Source organism: Falco rusticolus, chromosome 7 (assembly GCF_015220075.1).
Source record: "Falco rusticolus isolate bFalRus1 chromosome 7, bFalRus1.pri, whole genome shotgun sequence".
Classification (NCBI taxonomy): domain Eukaryota; kingdom Metazoa; phylum Chordata; class Aves; order Falconiformes; family Falconidae; genus Falco; species Falco rusticolus.
This window is the reverse complement of record NC_051193.1, coordinates 69,639,382-69,666,583: the sequence shown is the minus strand read 5'-3', so window position 1 is coordinate 69,666,583 and position 27,202 is coordinate 69,639,382. Positions and strand designations below refer to the sequence as shown.

At 37.4% G+C, this 27,202-nt stretch overlaps 1 protein-coding gene across 2 annotated transcripts in view; it reads left to right on the top strand.

Annotated features, from left to right (window-relative positions):
* The window catches only part of GALC (galactosylceramidase), a 37,003-nt gene that overhangs the window by 6,621 nt on the left and 3,180 nt on the right, over positions 1-27,202 (top strand). The window contains exons 5-16 of one of the 2 annotated variants that reach the window (XM_037394869.1): positions 229-368; positions 2,616-2,654; positions 7,183-7,310; positions 16,163-16,318; positions 18,103-18,227; positions 19,437-19,564; positions 20,037-20,126; positions 21,388-21,477; positions 21,820-21,964; positions 22,458-22,638; positions 24,043-24,206; positions 25,943-26,019. In XM_037394869.1, coding sequence (XP_037250766.1) covers positions 229-368; positions 2,616-2,654; positions 7,183-7,310; positions 16,163-16,318; positions 18,103-18,227; positions 19,437-19,564; positions 20,037-20,126; positions 21,388-21,477; positions 21,820-21,964; positions 22,458-22,638; positions 24,043-24,206; positions 25,943-26,019 — 1,463 coding nt within the window. Of the gene's footprint in view, positions 1-228; positions 369-2,615; positions 2,655-7,182; positions 7,311-11,047; positions 11,179-16,162; positions 16,319-18,102; positions 18,228-19,436; positions 19,565-20,036; positions 20,127-21,387; positions 21,478-21,819; positions 21,965-22,457; positions 22,639-24,042; positions 24,207-25,942; positions 26,020-27,202 lie in introns of those variants that run through there. The other variant, XM_037394870.1, reaches the window with a different exon arrangement.

Sequence of the window (27,202 nt, the reverse complement as noted above, 5' to 3'; positions counted from 1 at the left end):
ATTTATATTAGAGCATACTCTCCAGTTTTATTTTCTGTTTCGTAATGAAACAGTTTCAGTTTCATAATGAAAGTTATGTTTCATTGTTTCTCTGGAACAATGTGAATTTGAAGTGCATATGTGCTCCTTCTTTTTAGGTAGAACAAATTACAGCTTGCTGTTGAAGCTTGCTGAATAATGTAAACCAACCGCTTACCCAATTCATTTGTTTTTCTTCTCTCTTTCCAGGATTACCTTGGACATTTCCAGCATGGGTGGGGAAGGGTGAAAACTGGCCCTATGACTATCCAGATGTCACTGCTTACTATGTTGTTTCTTGGATATTAGGAGCTAAACAGTATCATGATTTGGATATTGATTATGTTGGGGTCAGTAAAGCAAAACCTCCTGTGTATTTTATTTATAGTCATTCTTAAGATCTTGGTCTTGCCTCTCCTTGTTGATTACTGGAGGAGGGGGATGGGAGGAGAAATTGTTATGTAATTGCAGTTTTGGCTTTTTCTGTTGCAAGGGGAAATGTTAGTTTACAGTCTTTCTGCAATAATGGCCGTTAAAATAGAATCTGTAAAATAGCTAGTGTCCTGCCTTCCCAGTTCTAGAATGAAGTTACCAGAGAAACTGAGAATTCTGGAATCTGTTTGAGTCTTGGGCTTGCGTGTTCTGCTTGGGTTTCAACAGTTACCAGCTAACAAAAAGCATTAGTTAAGACAGAGTGCGTGAAAGTCTGCTAATGTGACTTCTGGGCATGAAGTATGGTCACTGTTTTGTGGAAGGGCAATCCTCTACAAATTCTTCCATTTTTGCCTGTATCATTTATAGTAGTTAAGGTAAAGCTGCATGTGTTACAGTACATTATAACTACTGTATTGTGGTGCAGTGCAATATATGGAAGTAGTGAATGAATGTCTGTGAAAAGTGTCATGATTTGGAGATGAGAGGGAGAAGCAGACAATCTGGAAAAACACGTTTCAAGTTTACTGTTTGACTGAGAATCAACTTTTTATTTTTGTCTTCTGATTAAGAAAATACATGGCAAGGATTCCTCTAAAATCAGTCCTATACTTACTGAAACAGTTACTTTGGACTTGTGTTTTGATATAAGACAGTTGTTTAACTTTAGAAAAGCTGAAAATCACTTCAGCAGTCCAGAGCAAAGCTGCTAAAACTATGGTTCCGATCCTTCAAAGGAAGCCTGACCTTTCTGCTGTAATGTGGGAAGGTAGATCTGATTTTTCTCCCCTCTGGATTGCACCCCCCTTGGTGGGGGTGACTTATTTCAGCTGTGTCTGTCTTGCATTTGTGGCAATGCAGTGATGCTTCAGCACTTTGGTTGTGGGGGACAGGGAGAACAACTGCTGTTAAATATTCTCCTTGTTATGCTGTTATACTAGAAGGCGAGTTCTGCATTTTATGTGTTTGAGCTATGTCTGGCTGCTGTGTTGTTACTTCACGGTGACTGGCCTTCTGAATTCTGTACTTCTAAGAAAAGGCAATTTTCTGCTTTTGCAGGCAATGTGGTGACATAGCATGTTGTCTGATTTCTTTGTGGGTATAATCTGAAATACAGGAAAGGAGTGAGGTCTGTGAAGGCTCAGAAACAGTCAAAACAATTTTAATGCTGTTCTGATTCTACTTTGTTAGCCTTTGCTGCTGTTTTGGTTTGTAACGTGTTATATGTCATTATTTGCTTTATGGTGAAATGAGCCTTTCAGGAAATAGCTTTTTGGTTGGCTCATTTTTGAAGTCACATATGAGCACTTATGGAAAGATCTAGAAATACCGAAATCAAATGGACATATCTCACCTGCAAGAAACTGCTCGTACACGGTTGGCTAATCTACACCTACAGGGATATACTGTGACTTTTACTGGGGGATGTGAGTCACAGTGTTCGTGTTGTGGTTAGAAAGACAGTAAAAAGGTTTCTGACTGTGCATTTCGTTGGCTAGGGTTATTGGTAGAAAGGAAGACCAGCATTCCAGCTTTTGATTTTTGAGCAGTGTTTAGCTTAAATGCTGTTTCCGTAAAAGACGGGACAATCCAGAGCAACAGAAATTAGATGATGTTGTGTCTGATCTGCTGGATCGAGATCTCTTGTGTTGAAGTATGCATATAGCCCTGTGTAAATTAGAAGGAACTGTAACAGAATTCGCTGTTGTTGAATAACCCCCTGCAGCGGTAGGCAGTTGTTTGATACAGAACTTCCTCTAGCTCTTCTGTGTCAGTGCATGGCAACAGGGCCCCTTCATTAGGACCACACCGTGAGGCCACAATGTGTTTCTCAACGATTCCTAACGAACTGTAGGCCCATTAGCAATTATGTCCTGTGTAATACTGCTACCCTTGTAGAGCTCAAGAACTCTAGAGTTCTTTACAGCAAGAAGGCAGTTAGTAGACCTTAGAGACAGATGAACAAACAGGTATTTTGCACCTTCATACAGAATTGTCTCCTGAAGAGCTGATAACAAAACCAGCCAGAGCAATTTCCTCTAGCAAACTGAAACCATGAAGTTAATTAATGAATTGTATAATCTTCCATATACATAAATAAAATCTTTCATTATGCATTGACATATGCTGATTTTTCTAAATGGCTTTTTATTTTTCCTTTATAGATATGGAATGAAAGGGCATTTAGTAGCAAATACATTAAGGTATGTATTTTTTCCTGTTTATCTAAAGTGAAATGTTTGTTACCATATGTAAACAATTAGCTTTTCGGAATCTCCCTAGAAAAGGGACCTTAATCCTGCAGCTACTTCACTTACTGAACTCCATTTCTTGTAGTTGCAGGCATGGAATGCCCACAAGGTCAGATCTCTAGATCTTTTTTTTTGTGTGTCAGAGACTGTTATTTTGAAGTTTAAGTGTGTCACTGTATCCTAAGCGTTTAGGACCTCTAAATTTTAATGGAAACTCCAGTTGATGCTACTGAAACTGTATAAATTAATCATCTTTATACTGGCTTGGATATAGTTATAAGTCTGAGATCTGTAATTACTTAAAACTCTGTACAGTGTTCCAGTGGATATAATACCCTTAAATTATTGCTATAAAACTAGAGTTTCTGATTTTATGGAAAACATAAGAAAGGCTCTGTGTTTGTAGCAGTGCAACATTTGGTACCTCCTGTTCTAAAAGAGTTGGAGGAATACAGTGTTTCACATAAGCAACCTTGAGATACTTCTAATATCTCACAGCTGCCTGCTCCTGCTGCCCCACGCCCTTTTTTGAAAACCTTTTTTGTTATGTTATGCTGAAGTGGAATCTTAAGTACGAGCTTCTGCTTTGTTAATTTCCTTGTTGCTGCTTTGAGGCTAAGAAGCAATAGCATTGCCACTTCTTAAAAGCAAATAAGAGTTAAATTGAGTGCATAGAAAAACTGCTGATTTTTTTGTTCTTTTAGAACTCAGCAGGGATTGGATCCCGTCTGCTTAAAATTAGTCGATTAGTGGCTATTAGAAAAGTTTCAGTTCTTACAGTTTATGTGCATTGGAAGAGGTTAGTCACATCATTTGTCCTTGGTAACTTCTGCAGTTATTTTGTTCAATGGTTACTTTTAGTACAGGGAATGGCATACAACCGTTAAACTTGACGCTGCAGTAAGAGGAAAAAAAAGTAAGTATCTTTCATGAGGCTGGCATATATAAAATTCTTCCTACTCCTGAAAACTGAGAAAGCTCTCCTATAAAGAATTTCTTTTAAAAATTATATTTCCTAGAATATAGAATTAGATGAATACCCTTACAGCTGTTTCCTGTGATTTGTGCACAGCTTTGATTGAGGGAGAGCAGGAAGCACTGGCAGAAAGCTCTGTGCTGGTCATATACCTTGTACAAAGAAAAAAGAATACCCTATATACAGCTTTATGGGTTTTTTTGTTAACAAATATGTTAATCAACCATGTATTTTAAACTTATTTACTGGGTCCCCTGCCACCACAGTAACTTAGTTTCCAAGTCTTATTGCATCTTAGAGCAAATTCTGTTACGTATACTTCACAGGTAATTTCATTAAAGGTATTTTCTAGACTCTCACTGTTGTAGGCTGCTAAGCCACTAGTTCCTTTTGGACACAAGTTTGGCACTAGAGTTTGAGTGACTTACAAAATCCATTCCAGAGAAAATAAAAATACACTGAAGGGTGAAACAGCAAGATGTCTTTGCATCTGTGTCAGAGTGTCTTATTTCTTTGGGCACGTTAAGTAACAAAACTGGTGGGTGTTTAGATGCTTCAGGTTTTGCTATTGAAGCTACTGAAATCTGTCTAAACTTGTTCAGTGGGTGTGCTTAGTTTCCTCTTAAAATATCCCATCCCAATGTGTGTTCAGCACAAACCATAGCCTAACTTTTTTTAAAGCTAGGAAATGAGTTTATAGGGTACTGTCTTCATTCCAAAAAACACCTCAGGATCTTGAAAATTTCTGTTACATTTGGCCTCAGGCAAAGAGGGTTCCAGATTTTTCTTTTTAAAAACAGAAAAGCATTTTGCTAATTGGGTATAGGCGAATGGAGAAATCATTCTAGTAAGGATACTGGTAGTCTTCCAAAGGATAATCCTAACCATAGGCAAGGTATGCTGGTAGGGGAGGAGTGAGAAAGGGGTGTGTGTGTGGACTTCCAAGTAGAAATCTCTAGTTGTACAGTGTGTGTCATGAAAGCAAGACCAAACAGAACTGAAGTGCTTGTTTGCAGGCTGGAATAAAACAATGCAAGTGAGATAGAAGATAAATAGTGAGAAATCTTTTTTGTTTTTTTTGAGCTGCAAATTTTATTTTTTCACTGACTAGATGTTATGTTGCTTGGAACATCTGAGACTGAATTGTTTGTAAAAAGAATCATCAGGGAGAGAAGGCAGGTATTACTGTAAATAAAATGCTCATTTTTTTCCCTATATCACTTATTGGCTTTTTTTAAGACTGGTTTTCTGGCTTTCTGTATGTCTTGTAGGAAATAAAAATGTTTTACTTTGCTCAGTCCTATGTCATGTCACAAGGAGGCTTTCTCGGCTGTCTTGGCTTCCTAATGTGGGGAGAATGAATGTGGAGAACGAACTGTTGAGTATGTGGCATTCTGTTTGTGAGGGTTTTAACTGCTGTTGAAGTGAGACTAAGCTTTTGGCTTCTAGAGCTAAATGTTTAGTTTAAAATTTGGTCGTAAATTCACCCAGATATTTGCTGAAAAGTGTCAGCCTTCCCTCCACTGTATGTTAGTTCATATAGGGCTTTTTATTTAATACCTGTTTTACCATTCATTCTCTTACACTTTGCAGTGTCACATTGCATCTATTCTCTACTGGCACGATAGTTCTATTTGCAGTCTGCCTTTCGAAAAAGGTCTCTATGCTGAAGTGTGCTGTTGCACACCAAACATTTTGTGTGATGTCTGACATATAGATGACATAGATTTTAGTCGTGACATAATTTTAGTTACTTCATCCCCAAAGGCACTAGTTATGTTTCTTAAGTAGAAAAATGAAAACAGAAATGTTGACTCTGTTGCTTAGGAATTCTTATTCAAGAAGATCCTGTTCTTCCAATTATATTTTAAAATACTGTCGTCTTAAAGTAACATTAAAATTTAATGAGTATTGGTGTATAAATATGAATGCTGAGTATGGGGGAACCATTCTGCATATGTTACTATGGAGTGCATTTTGAGTCTATTCTGTGTCCTTGGTACTCATCTAACAACATGGAAATTCTGTAACCTTTCTAGTAATTTTGTTCTTCTGAACTGTCTCTATGGTTAAGCTATTTTCCCAAATTATAGATAGCTAGAAAGCTTTAAATTGCAAGGACCTACCTGCAAGTATTTCTACCATCATGAATTTTTCTTCTGGTAAACTTTGTGCTTCAAAGGTTTCAAGTAGCTGAACAGAACTTCATTACTACTTTTCTTCTTAATCTTCCTAATAAGCTTTATGTCCTTTAGGTCTAGGCTTTTGTTATCACCAACATTTGGACTTTACTTTGTATCCTTATTTGACTACACATCAGAAGAGAAATGCTTACTATTCTTCAGTTTGCTGGAGGGCTGTTAGAAGCACTTGTTTAAGGATTCATGCCTACTGGTCTTCAAAGGGTTGGAAAAATCTTTCTCATGCATGCATACATACAGCACATAGTACATAATTCCTTTATATCCAAGGTTGAAAAAAGGATTTTGGACTGTGGACTGATGTCCTTTCTCAGAGCAACTGTATGTGGAAGCTGCTGGAAATGCTTTATTATTTTTTTTATTGTTATTCAGTGTTCAAATAAAACATTCTTGTATAATACCAGCCCTCTATAAACCTGGTTCATTCTTAACTGTTAGAGCTGGCTATATTTTGCCTGGGTAGATGTGAGCGGTTGATCATCTTTGACAGTGAAACAGTAAGGAGAAGCTGGAAAGACAGAATAGGAATTCTTTTCTGAGTTGACTGCCCTCAGTTTTGTTGTAAATATGACAATTCCAGTTTTATGCATTATGTTCCTAAAAATTAGACATATGAGAGCCAAGTAGTGTGTAAAGTTAAATATTAGACACCTACAACATCAAGGATTTTTTTTGTTCTGTAAAACAGCCTGTGAAAAGAATGCAGAGGTGTTCTTTGCCTACAGATGTTTGGCAGGCATTTCTGTTCTTGTGGAGAACTGCATGGTTACAAGGTCTTCTCTATTTTAAAACTTCAGTCCCTGTTTTCTCAATATACTTTTTGAGGGATCAGGTTAACTTTCACTTCTGATCACTTGTGGAGGTATGTCCACTTCCACTTTCCATTCAGTCATCATTTTTAGATCAACTTAGCATGACTGACTATGATAAATCCATTAGTCATATGTAGTGTATTACATGCATGTGCTTGATGGAGTCAGTATGTTGAGAGTGTTTGAGAGGAGTACGCATATGGACATGGGGTGTCAAAAGTAATCCAAATGATGAGAAGCCCATTTTTGTGTAATGGCTATCTGAATGCCATAGATAAACCTTCAGTATTAAAAATACCTATCATTAACTTTGTCTTAGTTGTCATTATGGCTCTTCTTTTGAGAAGTGAGAGCTTCTCTTACCCGTCTTGGTCTGAAGAAAAATGCTTCCAATGATTCCCCCTACAGTTCTGAAATGTTTTCAGTCTTAAAGTTTTCATGTTGCCTAGTTGACGAAGGCTGTACTTTAAGTGATGTTATCTGTTACTAAGGTACTTCGACAATCTTTGGACAGACTGGGTCTAAGGAACATTGGCATCATCGCTGCGGATGGAGATTGGAACGTTTCAAAGGAGATGATAGTTGATCCCTATCTTAATGATGCTGTTGAGGTAGTCGGGTAAGTGTGGGAGAAGGGAGGAGTTTTAAATATTGCTTATTGCTTTATTTCTGTAAGTAAGTCTTCATCTCCATTTTGAGAAGTCTTATGTTCTTATTTCATACTTCCTAGCCATTCCCAGCTCTTTCATCATCATGTACAGTGGTGACTGATCGCTCTTCCCCGTCTTCCTCTCTTCTTTCAGTTCAGTACACGTGTTAGGTAACCTTACTGCTCTTCCATCATTTCTTTCAGGTGTTCAGGAGCTATGTCTTAGGCTTCTTATCTGGGCAGTAGTGAATGATGGGAGACTTCTAGCTAATCTGCATGTGCATCTTCAGTCAGAAAAACCTTAGGACTAATTTCTTTGGTCTGCAGTTAGTTTTAATTTCAGGTGAACTTGAACTTTCACACTGGAACTTATCACCCTGGGACTTTCCATGCTTGCAGCATTCACTGTTACATGTCCTTTGCCTGAGATTTTTCTGGTCATGTCCTAAAGCTAGGAGTTTGTTTGTTGCTTATGCCTGATAACAGATAGTATTAGAAGAACACACACAGACAGTAAAATAGAAGTAAAGACATGCATCCAGGGTTTGTTTGTAAACTAATGCAATGTGTATCAATTTTAGCAGCTAGGAACGCCCACTGTTCACACTTTTCTTACTACCTTGCTTCTGTCAAGTGGCTTGATACTTACTATGCTGCTCTTACTTTCTTGTTAGTCTCTGATTTCTCAAAACTATAAATAGGTTTTTAAAACTTAAAGCATGTTCCCACTGGAAATGGCCTATACATGTATAAATTGTTCACTTGTGCTATATTTGTTAACTTTTTTTACCTCTGTTGTTAATGCTACTGTGGTAAGAACATACTTGTAGTCACTAGTGTACCATTTATCCTCATTTATATGTAAGGGGGTGTGGTATGCTCATAATTGTTTGAACTAATGCATGGTCCAAAGGTTATAGCAAGTCAGTTAAGCAGGGATTTTATAAAGAAACTGCTTTCATATGTGGTGAGCTTGTAAACACTGATCGCCTGGAAGTGACTGCCTGAGTAATACCAACTACAATGCCAGCATTGGCTAACTCATTTGGTTTAAAAACTTAGATTAGGCAAGACTTGCACCTCAGCAAGTTATAGTGCATTAAGAAATGTCTTAATTATGATTTCCATGCCAATGGAACTTGCAGAATGAGTGCACTGAGTATGTATGGTTCTTACTTGTTGAAGAGCTTGACAGAATCAAGGTTAGGAGTACCTTTTTTTGTTTGTAGCCTTCAGGATCATAAACGTGTTTTCTTTGTTCTTTAAGATGAAAGTTCTTTTTGTCAGAGGTTTTTCCTGAATGTCATACAGATTTTTCCCCAATTTCCCCACTCCTGCTGATCACAAAAAAACCCGAAGAGTTATGAGAATATTTTCTGTTCAGTAGTGTTGTTATCTATCAGAAATTAAGGTTAGTACAAAATGAGAACACCGTGTTTCTCAGCCAATGCTGACTTTAAGGCACCAACTATGAGAGTTCTTGCTGACCTAGAAGAAAGTAATAGCATTTAGGTGTCTGTTCTTCAAATGCTCAGGTTCAGAAAGCTGCTGAAAGTACACTGTATCCATATGTCTCTTAGATAACAGTGTCTAGTTGTTTGCAAAATCTGCTAGACAGATATCTTTTCCTAAACAGTCTTAAATTCTATTCTCAGAAACCCTTTCCTGTACATTATTCTATAATCTTTTTTCAAGTATAACCCTCTCTGTGGCTTTTTCTTAGTTCTTCTATTTTGGAATTGGAACCTGGAATAAAATTTACATTGTTTTATTTGGAAATTATCAAGACAATTGAGGTGATTACTTTGGCATCCAGCCACAAAAAGTAACTGACTTTTCATTGTGTTTCCTTTAATTTTCCTTTCTTTCCTTTCTCACATCAGGTAAATTTTACCTTGATACCATGGCTCCCCATGATGCTTTGTCCCTGCCTAAAATACCGTTTGCAATTTGAAGCATATATAAGGTAGATTTAAGGTTTCTATGTCCGTTTTCTCCCTTGTACTTTTGCTGTCATCTAGCTTGATTGTCTGGCTTGAGACTTGAAAGATAGAGGACTATCTTAACAGGAGGCTGCACAGCCACTTGTTCACTCCCCTCTGTGGGGTGGGAGGGGGAGAGTCAGAAGGGTAAAAGTGAAAAAACTCACAAGTTGAGGTAAAGACAGCTTAACAGGGAAAACAAAAGCTGTGTGTGCAAGCAAAGCAAAATGTGAACTTTCTGAGTACTGGACCTGATACCATCTTACGGGGACATCGCTTGCAGTCTTGCACCCTGCTTGGACTTTTCTGTCCACCTTGGTGGGAGACTTTACTAAAATCAAGATATATCTACTGATTTCACCTTGCCTGCACAAGTAGTCATCTTGCCGTAGAAAGCAGTTGTTTGTCAGGCATGACTGGCCCTTGGTAAATCCATGCTGCCATTCCCAAGCATCCTCCTATCCTTCTTGTGCTTGGAAATGACTGCCAGGAAGAGTTGCTCTGTAACCTCCCTGGGGACTGAGGCTAGATTGTTGGGCCTGTAGTTTCTTAGATCATCATTCTTGAAGACTGTCATTAAAACTGCTTCTCTGTAATCATCAGGAACTTCCCCTAACCGCTAAACGCTTTAGCCTTTGTATGTATGCTAAGTCTGCATATCTATTCTAATGCAAGATGTAACAGGAAAATACAGTGCAGCAGTAATACTAACATAGTGTTCAGACAAATTTCTGAGGACTTGAAGGCAAAAAATTTTCATGTTTCAGGCTACCGTCAAACTGCACATCAGCAAGTTCAGATACTGACCTGTGTGTATGTAAATAAGATATCTTGCAGCACTGTTTCCTGCAGATCGTGTTCCCTGTTAGGGAAGATTATGTATGGTAGAAATAGACAGAATGATTTAAAGATAGTTAGGCACTTGATGTTATCTGAATTTGCAAGTACAGCAAACACTGTTTAGGGCACCTGTGGACTTCAAGAAAAGACATCATTAGACTCAGTCTTACGTGACGCTTTAAATTTGTTGCATTGACTTTCAAGGCCTTAAAATGTCCCTAGGGAAAAGTACAGTGGTTGCAATTTTAAAATTTGAAATAAAGTGCAGTTGAATAATAAGGTGTGTATGTGTCTGAGTTTTTTCTTGCTTCTTGTGTTGGCTGTGTTTAGAAAGAGCTGATCTCATTTGTTTTGCTTCACTGTTAAACTGAAATAGTTGATTATCAGAGAGAATAAGGGGAATCAACTCCTTAATTAAATGTTTACTGTACTTTCACAAGGTTTCTAAGTTGTACTTCAGTTGTCCTTGCCTTGGATGTGATCCTTGTAGCCGTAACCTTAACACTGTAACATCTAAGTGGCTGATCTGTAAATAGAGTATCTTGCATGAAATGTGATATACTTTGCCTTTATCTGCAGTTTTAAGTAAGAAAATAAGAACCAGACATTTTTAATTTTTCCTTTTGTGATGTATTTTGAGGTTTGGCATGATAGAGGAAGAAGGTGTCCTCTTTTGAAGGCACTTTTGTTCTTCACAACCTATTCTGTTTTTTTTGGTGTAACAGTTGTAAAAACAAGAATTGGAATATGATTTGTTTTTGAAATATGCTCAAATAGTGCTGAAGAAGATGCTGCCTTTCCCAATATAAATTTTAGACAATCTGAAAAACATTTTTTTATTTGTCCCTTCTCTCTCTTCTTTGCTCTTTTTTTTCCCTCCCAAAGCTGTTGAGATACACATTGGATAAGCATGGTCTGCAGCAGGTGAGGATCATAGCCAGCGATAGACTGTGGGAGCCCATTTCCTTTGTCTTGCTGCTTGACTCTGAGCTCCACGGAGTGGTCGATGTGATTGGGTAGGGGGTTCTCTCTGTTTTTCTTTCTTGGTAGTCTGTTCATAGTTTGACTTCATCTTGCTTGTCTATAACACAGCCAAAACTTTACCTCTGTACTCTGACTTGCAATGAAGGGATTGATACTATAATATTTTTTTTTTTACTAACACCATCAAATCACACGGGTGACAACTTGAACCCTTGATAGAATACTCACGATTCAATTATAATGGAGAAGATTCCTGTTGGCTGTGGTTGCACTTTGGGTGGATTGAAGGTTTTTTGGACAACCCTGTTTATTCTGAGGGTTGTTTTGGTTCAGTAGTTGGTATGCAAAAAGTGCTTTACCTTTACAGCTTTGTATACAGCCTTGTATTACTGACTTCTGCTAGTCTCTTACAGAAATGGGTGTGATCCAGTAATGAATTTGGGCTGTGATTCTTTTTTTAGTTAAAATAATGTCTTGATTATTAGTTCCCATTTTGTTTTGATGAGAAGGTTGTGTTTGGAAAGCATACAGCCAGCTGACTTGTGTTTCTAGTTCTGGGTTTCATCATATGATGCTGATATTTTGCAAAAGCAGTAGTCTAAATTTGGGATTGATTACTGACTTTGCTGAATGGAATTGTGTGTATGTGTAATGTGTAATGACTTGCTCATTACCTTTCTTTTTACAGTAGCTCTAAATTTTAATTATTAGGTTCCATAAACTTGCCTGACCCAATCACGTGCTTCAAATGTGGGTGTTCCTCGCTTCAACTTGAGTCTTGTTCATTCATTTTTATAGATCTGACCCACAGGAGATGTAGAAATGAAAGCTTTCCCTCCACATATGGATAGGCAGTTAGTTCTCCACCCCCCGCCCCCCACCCCCCCCCAATCAATTCCTCCTCCTGTTCTGAACAACAAAAAGTATCCTGACAGTTTTTTGCAAGTGGAGCCTTGGATCATGTGTGGATCAACAAGTGAACACAACTGGGAACTCACTGACCAGACACAAATCCACTGTGATTACCATCATCCCAACGCAGGGACCAGGGACTGTGCTTCCTTTCTGTTTTTTGGCAGCTACAAATATGCACCCAGAGTCCTGAAGTTCAGCTGTTTTTACACAATCTCAGTAAGCTGTAGTTGCTTAACTTTTTGCAAGTGTAAGTTTTACGTCCCTAATCTGATTCAATCTTAATAGGGAGATGAAATACTCTCTTGTGTAATGAATAATCAGTTGGCTACTGGACATTTAGTGGTGCACATCTCATCATGGTATTTTAAAAAAAGAATTGTTGGCTTTCTTTTTTATTTGAAACCATAAAAAGTATTTCAGATAGCCATACTTTTACATAAATGTACATTAAATCAATTTTGGACTTGGTAATGTACTTTTTGATCTGTGACATTTCTCATCAGAGGAGCTAGATGGCAGATTAGTTAAAGCTGCTGCTTTTGTTTTATTTTGCACTATATGCATCCAGGCTTCATCTGAAAGATATTGTAATGGCTAGAAATTAGAGGGAACCCTGAAGATGCACTGTAAAACTATTAATGGAAGTTCACCCGCGTAGGAATGACCCAGGTCACCAAAGCTCTTTCTTTATAATGTGTATTTCCAAACAAACTTTTCAGAGCTATTACTATTGCATCAATTTTAGTAGTGAAATTAAATATGATTAATTATAAACAAGCATTACTCTTACTTTGAACGCATTTAAATTATATTGTAGCTCTTGAAAACAGTGTTTTTCAAGGATGGGCTTGCAAATTCCATGGCCACTCATAGGGATACTTTAGATGTGCTACTTGTTTGTAACACAGTTAAACCAGTTAGATTTTTGCATGCTGTAGGGTTAGAGACCAAGCAATTCTGTGTTGAAAATCCTTATCCTCCGTGCCCCCCCTGCTGTTAATTGAAAGAAAACAGCAAGTCTTTAGAAAGAGTCAGTGGGATTAAGTGTAACAACTTCAATTTTCACCTAATATAAATTTAGTATGCCATTAGGTGGCAGCCCAGTCTTCTTGGTTAGAAGCATCTTAATCAGATCTATTCTAAACGCACATCTGGCTGGCTGAAAGTGTTGCAGAAAACCAAGACTTTTAAAGAATTTTTTTAGACCTAATTATGCCCAAGTTAACAACCTAAGAAAAACAAGATGAAGTTGTGACATTACCACATGATGGAATCGTGATGTGGTGCCTGTACTAGTGGGAATTTAAACTGTCCCAAGTCCCTCTCGGGCCTGTGTGCCAATACAGAATGAGAAGTAGGAAAGACAGGGTTGTTTAGCTGGTGATTTCTGTTTTCTAGAGGTATTTTTGAGAACTATATTTTGAGAGTTTCACAAGTAGTGCTTTCCTGCAAAGCTTCATTGGAGTGATGGTATAGTACAGGATGATCTTTTTTAAAGATTTATTTAGTTGCTGCTGCCTTGTACTGATGCATGAGAGAGAAGTTGTGGAAAACCTTGCTATTTCTATCCTGATTTTCCCCTTCTACCCCTTTGGGCCATTGCTATATGGAAAACAAAAAATAACACAGTTAGTTAACTGACTTGAAGTCACTGTGGGCAACTGTGTGAAACAACATTTGCAATCCATAAGTAGAAAAGCTTTTCTAATTTAATGCCACTTTCTTAACATCTGATTCAGTTCAGTTGCCCTACACAGGCAACTATGAATTTTTTTTCCCCATTGAAGTCATATTGCTTCATCATCTACTGTGTAAAGCACACGTAATCTTGTGATAGTTAATATTGCAAAAATCCTTTCTTACCACTCTTAACAGATAGAGGCCCTGATGATGAATCAAGCATCTGCTGGTTCCAGAGAGATTGAAAGGAAGAGGGAACAATGAAAATGCTTTTTCAGTAAATGACAGTGATTTGCAGAATTACTATCACTACAGCAGTGATAGTAAATAGGTGTTGGTAAATTCCCTTGCAGTGATAAGAGGTTTAAACTTCTGTGTCACTTCTATTGTAATTCTGTTCCCACTATTCCTTTCATTACCTTTTTTCCACCAAGATCCATTCCTTTTCCCCCTTTTGCGATATACGTCACTTTCCTCTCTCTTTGCAATGGTCTTCTGTTATAGTGTGCCAGTCTCTGCTTTTTGAGCAGAGAATCCAAAATCCCACTGCTTCTGCTGAATTCTCTAAGAATGATGCTGCCTGAAAACTGGAGTAGAGTTTATGCAAGAAGGAAAGGTGTTTAGGAGTCTGTTTTTTCCTGAAATTTTGACCAGGATACTTGAGTCTCTCCAAATGGTAGTGGTCCTTGAGTGGACCAATTACTTCCTGAGGGTAATTGCACTAAGAAAGTAAAGCAGAACCCCTTGGTTAACAGCAATATAAGTGAAAAGCAAAGGCAGTGTAAATTGTGTTCAGTAACAGTAATTGAAATTGCATTGAAGAGCAAAATGATTCATTTCTCAACTGGCAGTGAGACTGCTTTACCTGATTGCTTATTAGTGGGAAAAAATGAGAATTAAGTGTGTGGGCTTTAAGTGGAGCAAAGCTGCTGGTAAAGGTTCTCTTCCTTTAGAACCCGATTGTTCTCCCTGTAACTTTAATCCTGTTTGTCATCCCTATTTTCCAATATAAATTTTTACAATTTATTTCTACAGCTTTAGTGTCTTTGCACTGAATTATTTCTCTTTCCTCTAATGCTGATAAAGGCAGCCCTCTGTCTTGGTGCAGGAAATCAGAGCTCTTTAGATCTTATTACTGTGTAATCTTAACGTAAAGCTCTCTATAGCATCTCCCTGCTTCCCTCCTGCCCACCCCCCAACCCCCCTTGTTGTAAAGTGCGGTTTGTATTTGGCAGGAATGTTGACTCCTAATATTTAAGAAAGAGCTCTTCAGGATATGGAGTGTAGAGAGACAAATTATTCCTTCTTTGTAAGCTACATGCTTTACGCCGTTACAAAAACCTCTGCTTGGTATTGGTGTTTCCAAGCCAGAGGGGAAATACACAGTAACCTGTGTGGTAGAGAAGAATGCAGCTAAAATCTCTGCTCTCTGTTACATTATCAGTAGTGAAGCTATCATATGAATGACTACAGCACATGACCCGTTGTCCAGTATGGGGAAAATAATGAGAAAAAAACCCCACCCCAACAGTCAGCCTAGAAAAACGGGTATTTCTTGTATCCTTGTCACAAATGTATCAGCTGGTCAAGTTTCAGGCTGATAGTAAAGGAAATATTGATGTCTTCCTGCCCAGTGCTGACCGTTTCATTTTAGTCTATGTATTTGGTTTGTTCAATGAGTGTGCTAAGTGAGGGGAAAATCATGGCCCTGTTTTCTGCTCTTGATTTGAAAAGATTTGTTTTCAGTTAGACTAATCTGGTACAGTGAATCAGTGTTGCGATTGAGTGTAATCAGTTGTCTTTATTTGGGAGAAAGCATATCATCATATTGAGGAAGATCTTGGAAAGAAAATTAGCTTTCATTGTATGTTTCAACTATTTTCATTTTACACCTCTGTAACTTTTATAGTCCAGCTAGCGTGCCTTTTTGAAATCTGAGTTTATTAAAAAGGTGTGCAGAATTAGCCAGGTTCATGTTTAGGTCCCAAGACAGTCATGCAGTTAAGTTCTTAGAATAATTTCTAGTACTGTATATTACTGTTGATTTTATAATTATTTAAGTTTGTTTTTTTTAAGATAGTACATTTATTTCGCACATTTATGAAAATCTTTAAGCTCAGTTTCAGGATGAAGTTTTGCTTTAGCAAGCTGCAGAATTCCATGCTGTATTTAAAGCTAGGTTTGCTTATATGCTTGGCATGTAACAGAAGAAATAATCTTCTACTGATGCAAATACAATAAGCTACAGGATTTATAGTGCTCTGTCTTCCCATTTTCTTCTATTCTATTAGTACTATTCAAAAGAAAGCTTGTTTTTCATTTTCAATTTGGGGGAGGTGAATAATTTCTGCTGTATGTACTTTTCAGGCTTTGATTTTTCGTTCTGTGGTAAGTGCTCGCTCTTTTCATAATATTGTGTAGGGCTCACTATCCTGGAACAAAAACAGTGCCAAACGCCATATTAACTAAGAAGAAACTGTGGTCTTCAGAAGATTACAGTACTTTCAATGATGAAGGAGGTGCAGGCTGCTGGGCTCGGATCCTGAACCAAAACTACGTGAATGGAAACATGACCTCGTAAGTGTTGTGTTGCTTGCTTTCACAGCTTCTTTAAAACAGTTCTTACATATGTACTATATGACACATCCATCTGCTATGGTAAGGTAGTAAATAAACTGAAACCACTGTCACTCTGAATTCAAATATAATAGGTTATGAAGTCTATTGTCCTTAGTTTTTTCTGGGGTGGAAGTCCCACAAGTTTTAGTGTATTCTTGAATTACTGTTCCACAGTATCCAGTGGCTTAGGCAGCTGAATTCAGATGCCTTTGAGACTCTGATATTTGTTAAAAAGGGCATGTTCTTAAGAAGAACTAACAACATGAAAAACATTGGAGGAGAATAACAATAAAGCTGATTTATCTGTATTTTTCTTAAGGTCTTAATCAGGTGGTTAGTCTTCAGTAGTAGGTATGTATGTAATTATCTAGTTTTTCCATACAACTTCTTTCTCAGAGTGCATTCTAAAACATATTGTGGTCTTTTGATATGTTTACTGTCTATTGTAGATGTTCTTTCCAAACTGAGATCTGGAAGAAAGCTGTTCTATAAATTTTCTGTCTCCATCTCTGCAAGCTGAAATTTTTTGACAGATTAGTATTTCCTACACGGATACTTGGCCATTCTGGTTGCCTCTTGATCCTCATATGCTTTAATATCTTACTTCAGGGTCTTTCTTTTCCCATCATTTTTCTTTTTTACAAGGCCTTTGTAATTATATATGCCCCATTTGTTTAACAACCTGACAGACAGACCTATGTATCATATTTAGAAATTCTTGTCAAATACTTTCAAGTCCATGTATTCAATATTGAAGTTACCTTGGCTTTTATATTGAGAACAGAGTCTTCCTGATGAAAGGCAGGATACCTTTCTGCTAAGCTTGTTTCCTTTGAACGTGAGTTCCCTACATTCCTTTTCTAAGTTTGAACGTCTGCAGAACAATTTTAATGTGAGCAAGCTGAGTTTATAACCCAAGAGCTGTTTATTTTTTTGGGCACCTTTTTTGTAGGATTTCTTTATCTTTTCTGAAATGCATGTATAGTGTGATAGATCTATGGCAATGGCTTTGGAATGAGGCCTTTTTCTCATTTATATGCAATAGCGGAACAGCCTGCCAGCTTTTGCTTTCTACATAACTGCCTTATTAAGCTGTATTTGCATACTTATGGCACACAGGTCTTAAGTTTAAAGTCCTAGTGAAACATTTTCATTGAGGACCAAATCAAAAGTTCTGAAGTAATGAACCTTGTCAGTATCCTGACAACTTCTTGAAATAACAGTAACTCCTGGAGGATGGGTGGTTTTCTGTTCATTATTTACAAGGATAAAGGAAGGATATTTTTTTTTGTAGTGGTGCATAACTGCTTCCCCAAACCCTTTCCCCAAATAAACCTACTGCCCATACCAACCAACCAACCAACCAAACCGCATCTCAAACAGCATCCCATCAGAAAGCTGTAAATCTTGATAACTTAATTTTTTCCCCTTCAATACAGGGAAAAAACTCCATCAAATGAGGTGATTGCCCTCAGAACACATTTCCTTTCATGTGTGACTTTTAATGGTGATATAGCTGGAGAATGTCTCATCAGTTTCTTAAGAGTTCTCTCAACATTGGAGGTTAATTTGTTTTATTTTCCTCTCCTGTGGTTTTTTTCCTTTAGTGGGGAAGATTTTTTTTTTTCCTTAAACTTCCTTTCATTGTATGCTGAAAGAAAAAAAAGAGGAATAAATTCTTGTACTAAATTAATCTAATCCCACCCATATGAATGGAACAAATAGACCTGTTTTTCTTCCAGAACCATCGCATGGAACTTGGTGGCTAGTTATTATGAAGAGTTGCCCTTTGGTCGATGTGGATTAATGACAGCGCAAGAGCCATGGAGTGGCCACTACAAAGTAGAAGCTCCTATTTGGATTACAGGTAAAAAGTTTGCAGTTAAAAGAAAGTTTGGTGATCAAGCACAGGGCGTAACTGTATTTTCTGAGTCCTTTATTTAGTGGTTTTATTCAAGTAGATTTGTGGAAAATTTTGTGAATGCTTTAAAGAAAGAGGGGGGAAAATGCTCCTTGTAATAGAAATTGGAAAGATCTAGTAGCAAGCGAAATCTTAATACTTGGTCATTAGATACAGCAGAAATGAATAAGCTACTGTCTTTTATAGTTGTTACTATTAAAATATTTTGACATGCGGTACCCGTGAAGGTTAGTGTGCTTTCCTTGTTCCTTTCCCTCTTCTTTTTTTAAATCCTTAAGTAGACATTTGATGCCTCTCAATTTGAGAAAATGGAACAAAGAACCTCTGTGTTCTTGTCCTGCTTGAGTTGCTTGGCCTATGTAAGTCAGAATTTCTTTGCGCTTGGGGAAAGCGGAGCATGCTCACATAGTGTCTATGGACATGTGGTTTCACTGGCCGCTCTGTAGTCCTTCTGTAATATTTTACTGACTTTGCCACAGTTCAGTAGAGCAGGTAGCATATGCAATGTCATGGAGGAGGAACAAGGCAAATGCCTTCGTTTTTATTCTTCTGCTAGTTAGCTGTACATGTAAAAGCATTAAAAATCCCTGAAGGCCATACTGTCATATGAACCATTCTGAATAACTGAGCAGTTGTTCCTGCTTCCACGTTGCTCAGGGCTTTCATGATCCATTTCTTTTTCTTCTTTCATACTCTCTCATATGCTGAAAACCCTACTTATTTTGTTATTCCTCGTGGAGATACCCATATATACTTACTTTGGCTCAACTGTTTATTTAAGAAAAAAGAAAAAAAAAAAGGTCTGGGAAAATCTAAACTGTGATGAATGTTCATATTGCATGTAATGATTGACTTGTATAGTAGCATAACAGCTTTTTCTTCCTGTCTAAATAATCGTTATAATTTTAACTGTTTTGTCTGCCACAGAGCTGATGTTCTTAATTGTGCCATAGTATAATTCTGTAATCTTTCTTCTTGTATAGGTAGAATTTATTTTGGAAGTTCCATTACTTTGTTCCCAAAATCAAGTTTTTGTTGTGTAAACATGCATGAGAGAGAAATTTAATTCAGACTACAAATGGTGGTATTTTTCATGAGGACAATTATTTTCTTCTGATATTTTTTTTCCTCTTTTTTTTTTCTGTTTTGTCTCAGCACACACAACGCAGTTTACTCAGCCAGGCTGGTCATACTTGCAAGTGGATGGGCACTTAGAAGGAGGTGGCAGTTTTGTAGCTTTAACAGATGGCCTAGGAAACCTTACCATCATTGTTGAAACTATGGTATGTGCATCTACATTTCCAGTGAACTAGGAAAGATAAAGGAAATGTTTTGTTATGAAGAACCTGACTTGGTTTATGTAGTTTAACACCTGTGAATATGTTCTGTGATGCTTGTAGATTTGTTAGTGAGACTACTAGAGGTCCTTTTTTCTAGCTAAACTTTAAATAGCTAGTTGAATCTTCCTGGAGACCAACGCATGTGTCATCTTTAGATCACAAATTACCTTGAATTTGTTGACACACTCTTGGAGGAAATTAAATCATATGCTTTATTAAACAGTATTCAAAATAAATTTTTTAAGCTAGTATAATTGCAGTTAGTAGATAGAAGTGAAATAAATAGTTGCAAATTGATCCTATGTTGCTTTTTTATTTTCAGTTTATGCTGTATGTTTTTCATGAACCATTGCCATGTGATGCATTCCAGTAACGTATGTATGTTCCTTCTGTTACATTTACTTTTTTTCTTCAGACTCATAATCACTCTCAGTGTATCAGGCCTCCGCTGCCTCATTTTGATGTGAAACCTCAGAGAGCAACTTTCTACCTCAAAGGGTCATTTGTAAGTAGATCTTGAATACCTTTGATTATTCTGGTAAAATTAGTTTAATCAAATACCTGCAAAACAACGTCACAAGTTAGGAGGAAACTGGAATTCTTTACCTCCAATACTAGAGGCTGTTATACATCTGGCAGTTTGAAGCATTCTAGTTCTGCTTTTAGCATGAGATGTGATGCCATAACTGAATTTGTAGAATTACTACATCCCAGTCTAATCATCAAAGAAGAAATTCCCAAGAACAGAAATGCAGTCGGATTTTTTTTTTTAGGATTTATTCCAAGGCTGGGTGCTGTGACATGCTGACATAGTCTGAGCAGCCAGCATGGCTGTGACCTTTCTAGTTGGTACCAGCTCCTTGCCAGGGCAGTAACTGCAGTTGATTGTATCCTGTAGGTTATGTTCTTCCATCCTGTGAAGAGATATTCTGAGAATCTCCCAGTTTTGTTTTTTTTTTTGTAATCTTGCTGAATTGAATTTCCCTCTGAAATGTGAACATTACTTTGACATTGTAAACTGGAGTGAGTCTTTGTTAGTTGATTTGGATGATTGCTTCTCAGAAGCTGAAAGTGTTTACTTATTTGGAATTTGATTTTTGGTAGCATTAATTTAATTTTGGAGGTGGTAGTTTGGACAATACTTTTGACAATATAATGTTTTGCTTTGGAAAAGTAGTTCAGTGTAATACACAGCTACCTTTGAGGAAGTATCAAACTGCTTATCCAAACCAAACTCTAGCTTGCTTTCTTTGTTGTTCATCTGGGTAACTAAAAAAATTATAGGGGTTAGATATGATTAAAATCTGTAACTGATGTAGTTGATATAACATAGTATTGCAGAAGTTTGGAGGTCTGTAAGCAAAGTACTTTGGTCAGGAATGGATATCAAAGAATCAGCAACTAAACTAAAGGTCCCATTAAAGCAAAATTAGCAGGAGGTTATTTCAGCCTTGTTGCTCCTAGGCAGAGAGCTTCTAGTAAAGAGATACTGTGTTAGTAATTGAGAAGCTAAATATTGTATATGTGATTGCAATGCTTTCTGTCTTTATAAGCAACATTACTGCATGTTAGGACAATGGCTTATTGACATAAAATCTGTAGAAGGATAAGCTGTATGTAACGGCTAGCTGAACAGGGTGGTGGCCTTTAATGTGATAAACAGTCTAAAATAACAAAAATGGACACCCTTAGAGGATTGATATATCTTAAGGTGAATATTCAAGGTGAGGGGGTTTTTTTGTTTTAAATATTGTGTTTCTTTATAGTATATGGTGGAAACCCTTCAAGTGTGGCATTCTAGACTTGGTTTTGAATCTGGAAACACTAGTCTGTTCCAGCAACTCTGTCCTGTAAAGGTAAGTTGATTGATTTTAATTATAGTCTCAGCAATTTCAGGTGTTTCTTCCCCCTTTGCTGGAAATCCTGGACTTTCATGCCTAAACTACATAATTAGGGCATATTTTACTAGCTCCATTTGACTACAATTTTACTAGCTGTATAGAAGCTTACCTGGAGGTAATAAAGAGTTTGGGGGAAAGGGGTTTTCAATGTAGCTCAGAGATACTATATGCTGAGGCAAGATGACAAGATTTTGGCCTTAAATCAGGACTTTAGAGGATCTTCTTTAATTCAGGAAATTGGGTATTTTGTTATTTAGTTGTTTGATTTTTTGCAGCTTGAGCTTTCTTCAATTCCAGGTGTGGAAGGGAAGTTTTTCTTTAGATCTAAATGTGGATGAAGTCTACACTTTAACCACACTCAAGACAGGGCAGAAATGTGGTTGCCCAAAGCCTCCACCACCTCATCCCTTTCCTTCAAATTACAAAGATGATTTCAATATTCGTAAGTCAGAATTCTCTCATCCAAAAACTTAATTCACACACAAATGTAGTCTTAATGTAGGAAGGCAATAACAATTATGTTGAGTCCTTTAATGTAAGTGACATGAAGTAGTCTGAATATGTGTTTTATTTTTATTTATAACTACTTCTCTTGTAACTTACACCTGTATACTTAGTTGCAGTGAGGTATATTTAATTCTATGTTTTAACTGGGCGGTCACTAACAGTCTTAAAATTCTTGATGGAAATGCTATAGCTCATAATTATAGTGAACTAGTTTTTAGAAGGAAGGTAGAGAAGAAGGTAATTTACTGGGGTCTGCTTAAAAACAAAAGCAAAACTAAAACCTCCTTCCAACTCCCAAAACTTCAGTTTTGGAGACTGTGCTTTGATAGTCAAAATTCTGGAGATTATTTTCAGAGGAAATTTCTGAAAACAAGTACACAGAAGAAAATTAATGTTTTGGTGTTATTTGTATTTTACTTTCTGAACAGGTAATCCACCTTTCAGTGAAGCCCCAAATTTTGCGGATCAGACAGGTGTGTTTGAATACTTCATAAATGCTTCTGACCCAGGAGATCATGTGTTCACACTCCGCCAGGTGGTGGTTCAGCGACCCATCACTTGGGCTTCTGATGCAGACCAGACCATCAGCGTCATAGGAAATTTTCAGTGGTATGTAAATACTATTTTCTAGTGACATGTGGGGAAACGTCCTCCTTACCAGTGTGAATTATAACCAGTTTATCTGTCTCAAGTCTCATTTCTCTTGGACAGAAGGATTTTCCGTTCAGACTCTGTAGAAATTATGACTTAAAGGGGCTTAGAGAAGTCATTGAGCCCTGCTTAGAACTATTGCCAGCTCTAGGAGATCACCTTTGTCTTTATCTAAATGAGTTTTAAAAGCATCCAAGGGTGGAGAGTCTGCCACATCTCTTGGTAGCCTGGCCTACTGCTGCATTAGTCTTGGAAATTTCTTTTCCCCTAATGTCCTGCTGGGCATATTTATTCAAGCTGATTTTTCAGAATAATGGATCTGGGTTAGAGTACTGGAAAGACAGAGTCAGAATCCTAATTCCAAGTGTGCACTGAGTTTCATTGTGTTTTTAAATGGGACAAAAAAATTGATTCCGTTTGAATCACTTGGTTTTGAGTTGTCTGATTGCTAGCAAGTTGATCAGTCTCTTATCAGTGAAATAGTCTGGGAGTTAATGCAGTTACCGCTGTTGCAGACTGCCACCTTCTGAGCCGTTCCTAGAATTGTGTGGATCTGGTTCAACTGCTACTTAAAACAGTTTCATTTCTGGGTAAATGTAACAGATTGGCAGGTTTGATAAGAGTATGGTTAGGACTGAAGATCTTTCTAGGAGATATAATGATGGTAATTTGGAATCAAGCAACATATTTTAGCATAAAGTTTATTTAAAACTAAAAAACATTTGGGAGAGATCATGTTGACTAATTGGTTCAGTACTAGTAAGTAATAATAAACGTTATGCTTAATTTTTTTTCTTGTCTTTGGAAGTCTAGCTTAAATCTTTTGATAGAACAGGCATTTTAAAGAATATATCATTTTTTTTTTCACTTTGATTAGATGATTGATCACCCAAATGCTTTTTCAGAACATGCTTCTAATTTCTGGCTTGGATGAGTGAGTGAATCACTTAGCTCTGAAGGCCGGAATGCCACTTTATGTAACTGGAGGTTGTTCTTCAGTTACCTGATGTTTTCTTCTGTAGCCCTCTGTTAAGCAGTCCTTTGTAGTGTTGTTTTTTGGTTTGGTTTTTTATTATTTTTTAGGAATTGAAAGTTGCTGACCATACATTTCATTTTGTTGTTGGTTTCTGGGAAGAATTGCTCTTCCTAAAAAAAAACATAAAAAAAAATATCTATGAACTCACAGGTGGGAAACAACCAGTCTAGACAAATCCTGTGCATCTGGCACCTGTAGGTCACAATTTGGATTGCTAAATCTTTCCTTTAAAAAGTTGCTGTACTACATAGGGAATACTCTTCTACCTACTGCCTCCTCAAAAAAACCAATTCCTTGCTTGTTAAAACGCTGAACTTGCCTTATAGGGTAAACATGACAGTCACTTGTGACATCTACATAGAAAAACAACGTGATGGGGGCGTGTTTATTGCAGGAAGAGTTGACAATGGTGGGATATACGTTCGACGTACCAAAGGAGTTTTCTTCTGGGTTTTTGCAGATGGCACCTACAGAGTCACTGGAGACCTAGGTAAGCAGCTCTGCTACAGTGGATGCTGACATATGGATGTGTCATTTTGATAGTCTTCCAAATATGACTAACATTCAGATTTTGTAATTCACTTCTCATCGCTATGAATTTAATCTATTCTGCTCTAATGGTGGCCACATTTTGTATATGAAGAGAGCATCTGAAGGCTACTGGCTTGTCCACTTCTCAGATTTCTGGATATTTTTTTTTCTGCTGTCAAAACCTATTTTACACTAGCAAATATAAATTATTTTGCTTTTCATAAATACTCTGATACAATATTAATTACACAAAGGTTTGATCTGTATTCTTATACTACATCTAAAAAGAAAATTCTGTCTGAAATGCAGTGGCTGTCTTGTAGAAAAGTGCAAGTCAATGTACGTACATCTGGCTCAGGTGATGCTGATGAGTGGCCTGCTGTTTCCACAAATTATGCATTGTTAGTGGTCTAGCTCAGTGGAGTGAGAGCAAATTCTGCTTGTGATGCTAACACTCGTATGTGTTCATCTATAGAGCACACAAAAGTGTGTTATAATGCTTCAATAGCTAGAAGTTAATTTGCTTTGAAATAGTGGCAGGTTTTGTTGTTTAAATGCATTTTCTCTCACTTCATGAATATAAATTAAAATTTTCAATGGTTTCTGATGAGTCAAGTGCAACTTCTAGATCTACAGTATATCTAATACGAAAACAGCCTATAATGACCCATTTTACTCTACTGGACCTTAAAAATAGTCTCAATTTCTATGTTGTACCTGTAGCTTCTCATTTCTCCTAATTTTTGGGGGTGGGTGTAGAGGCGTTGGTTTTTTGTTTGTTTTTTTTAATTATTATTTTATTTTCCATTTTTACCATGGATGGGTAGCATAAAGTAGGCTTTACATGAGCTTCTCTTAACGTAGTGGTGCTCCCTACAGAAACTTTGCAATGTCTAACTCCATAACAACTTAAGTTTCAGCTGTATGTAAAAACATACTGATGTTCAGAATCAGTTCCAATATTTATTTTTAATAAGACATAACAACACTACCCAATTAGTTTCTCAGGCTGTCAGAAGTAGTTTTTCCTAGATGAAATGAGAGGATTTTGATTAACCACCTCATTATTTCAGACTGAGATACTTGTTACACAATATGGTAATTTTTTCTGTACAGATATTTTTAGTGGTCTTTATATTTTTCTAGAAGGGAGCCTGAATGTTAAATTAACTTGCAGCTAAAGCTGTCTACTGAATAATTGAAGATTCTACTTGTTGCACTTCATTTTTAAATCTTTTTTCAGGTCTTCCATCCAGGTGTCGGTCACACCCAATTTTTGCTTAGTTTAAATTTTCACTAGAACAAAGCAACATGATGATGTGGCAGTTGAAACCCTCTGATTTAAAAAATATCCAATACATAAAGAAGCAGATCTATAGAACAAGCAGAGCAATAGCTACTGTCACACTTCATGAACCCATATGTTTATTAGAGAGGGAATCCTTATCTCAGGCCAGATACCCAAGAGCATTGGAGATTTCAGTGGAGAAGCAGTCCTGGCAAAACAGGATAATGCACTGATAATGTAGAGACCAGGCTTGTGTGTTAAGGCTTCCATGGTGCAGTTGAAATTGGTAAGATGTCAGTCCTGAATACTTCTGAAAAATAGGTATTATGTTCCTTTGGCTTGGTGTATTTATCAGTCTCAGCAAAGGGGTGAAGTAACACTTTGCTAACTTTAAGTGTGTTTTGCAGCTGGAGAAGAAATATTAATGAAAGGACTTTCTGGTGTCCGGGATAACGTGTGGCACACGCTTACTCTCAACATCCAGGTAAAGACACAAGCAAAAAGCTAGAAAACCAGTTATGAAACTTCCAGTCTTAAGTTGCTTAGACAAAACTGTGCTATAGTATTGACTGTCTACTTGGATTAGTTTGCCCTATCTAAAACATAAATAATATCTATGTTATTTTAAACCAATATTAAAATACCATGCCAAGTTCTGCTGCCTGTATTTTTAAAGACATCTCGAGAAACTGGAGAGGATATAGAAAATAACTGGAAAGATGAGTTGACAGCTGGAGGGAGGTAAGAGGGCTAGAGAGGCAAATCTTTTGTTTAATCTAATGAAGAGATCATGACCTGACTTCCTGATCTGAAGACTGTCAGTAAACTAATAAATAGCCTGTTTTACAAGTCTGGCTCCCACAGATTCCTTTTGCATGCTAAGGCCTTGTATGGGAGCTAGTTAAGGACTGGGGAACTCAAGATGAGCTGCCACCCCTCTTTCCTATACTGAAAAAGCATGGGCATAGTGCTATAAAAATGGGCCACAGTTAATAAGAAGCCTGTCCACATTCCGCCCCCACCCCTCGCTGCTGGCAGTCGTCATTTGGTGAGGAAAGTAGTCCCAAGCTCTACTTTAAATATACCTGTGCACTTAGCTGGGTGTGACATTAGTGCAAGTCACTAAACGGCTTTAAGTTCCTCCGCTGAATGCCTAATCCTTTTGCTTAACATAACCCTTGCAACTGTAATGTGGCCTGAAGTGTGGGGAAGCTTGAATCTTAGCTGGAGAGATCTGCGGAAGCAAACTGTCTTAAAATTATGCACGGAGTCTTTCCCTCATCCTGAAATGTCAGTGAGTATTAGCAGCTGTCATTTGTGCTTTCACGTTGGGAGACAAAGGGACGCTCACACCTGAGGCATTCACTGGAATGGACATAGGTTGCCTTTGGCTTCTCTACACCCATGCTTATGACAGTGATTGCCATCTTTAAAACGGGCCAAGACATTTGCTAACCTGAATGGGGTGCTGAAGATGAACATAAATCATTTAAAACACAAAACGTTGGTGGCGATTTAAAAATGACGCAACAAACTTCCATCTGTGCTGTTAAAGTATTTTGTACCAAATATGCCTGTGATGTCATGAGAAGAATGTGGAGCTCTCTTTAAAGAATTCTTGTGCTGACTCCTTCTTGAAAGGCATTCTTTGCTTTTACCTGTGCCTG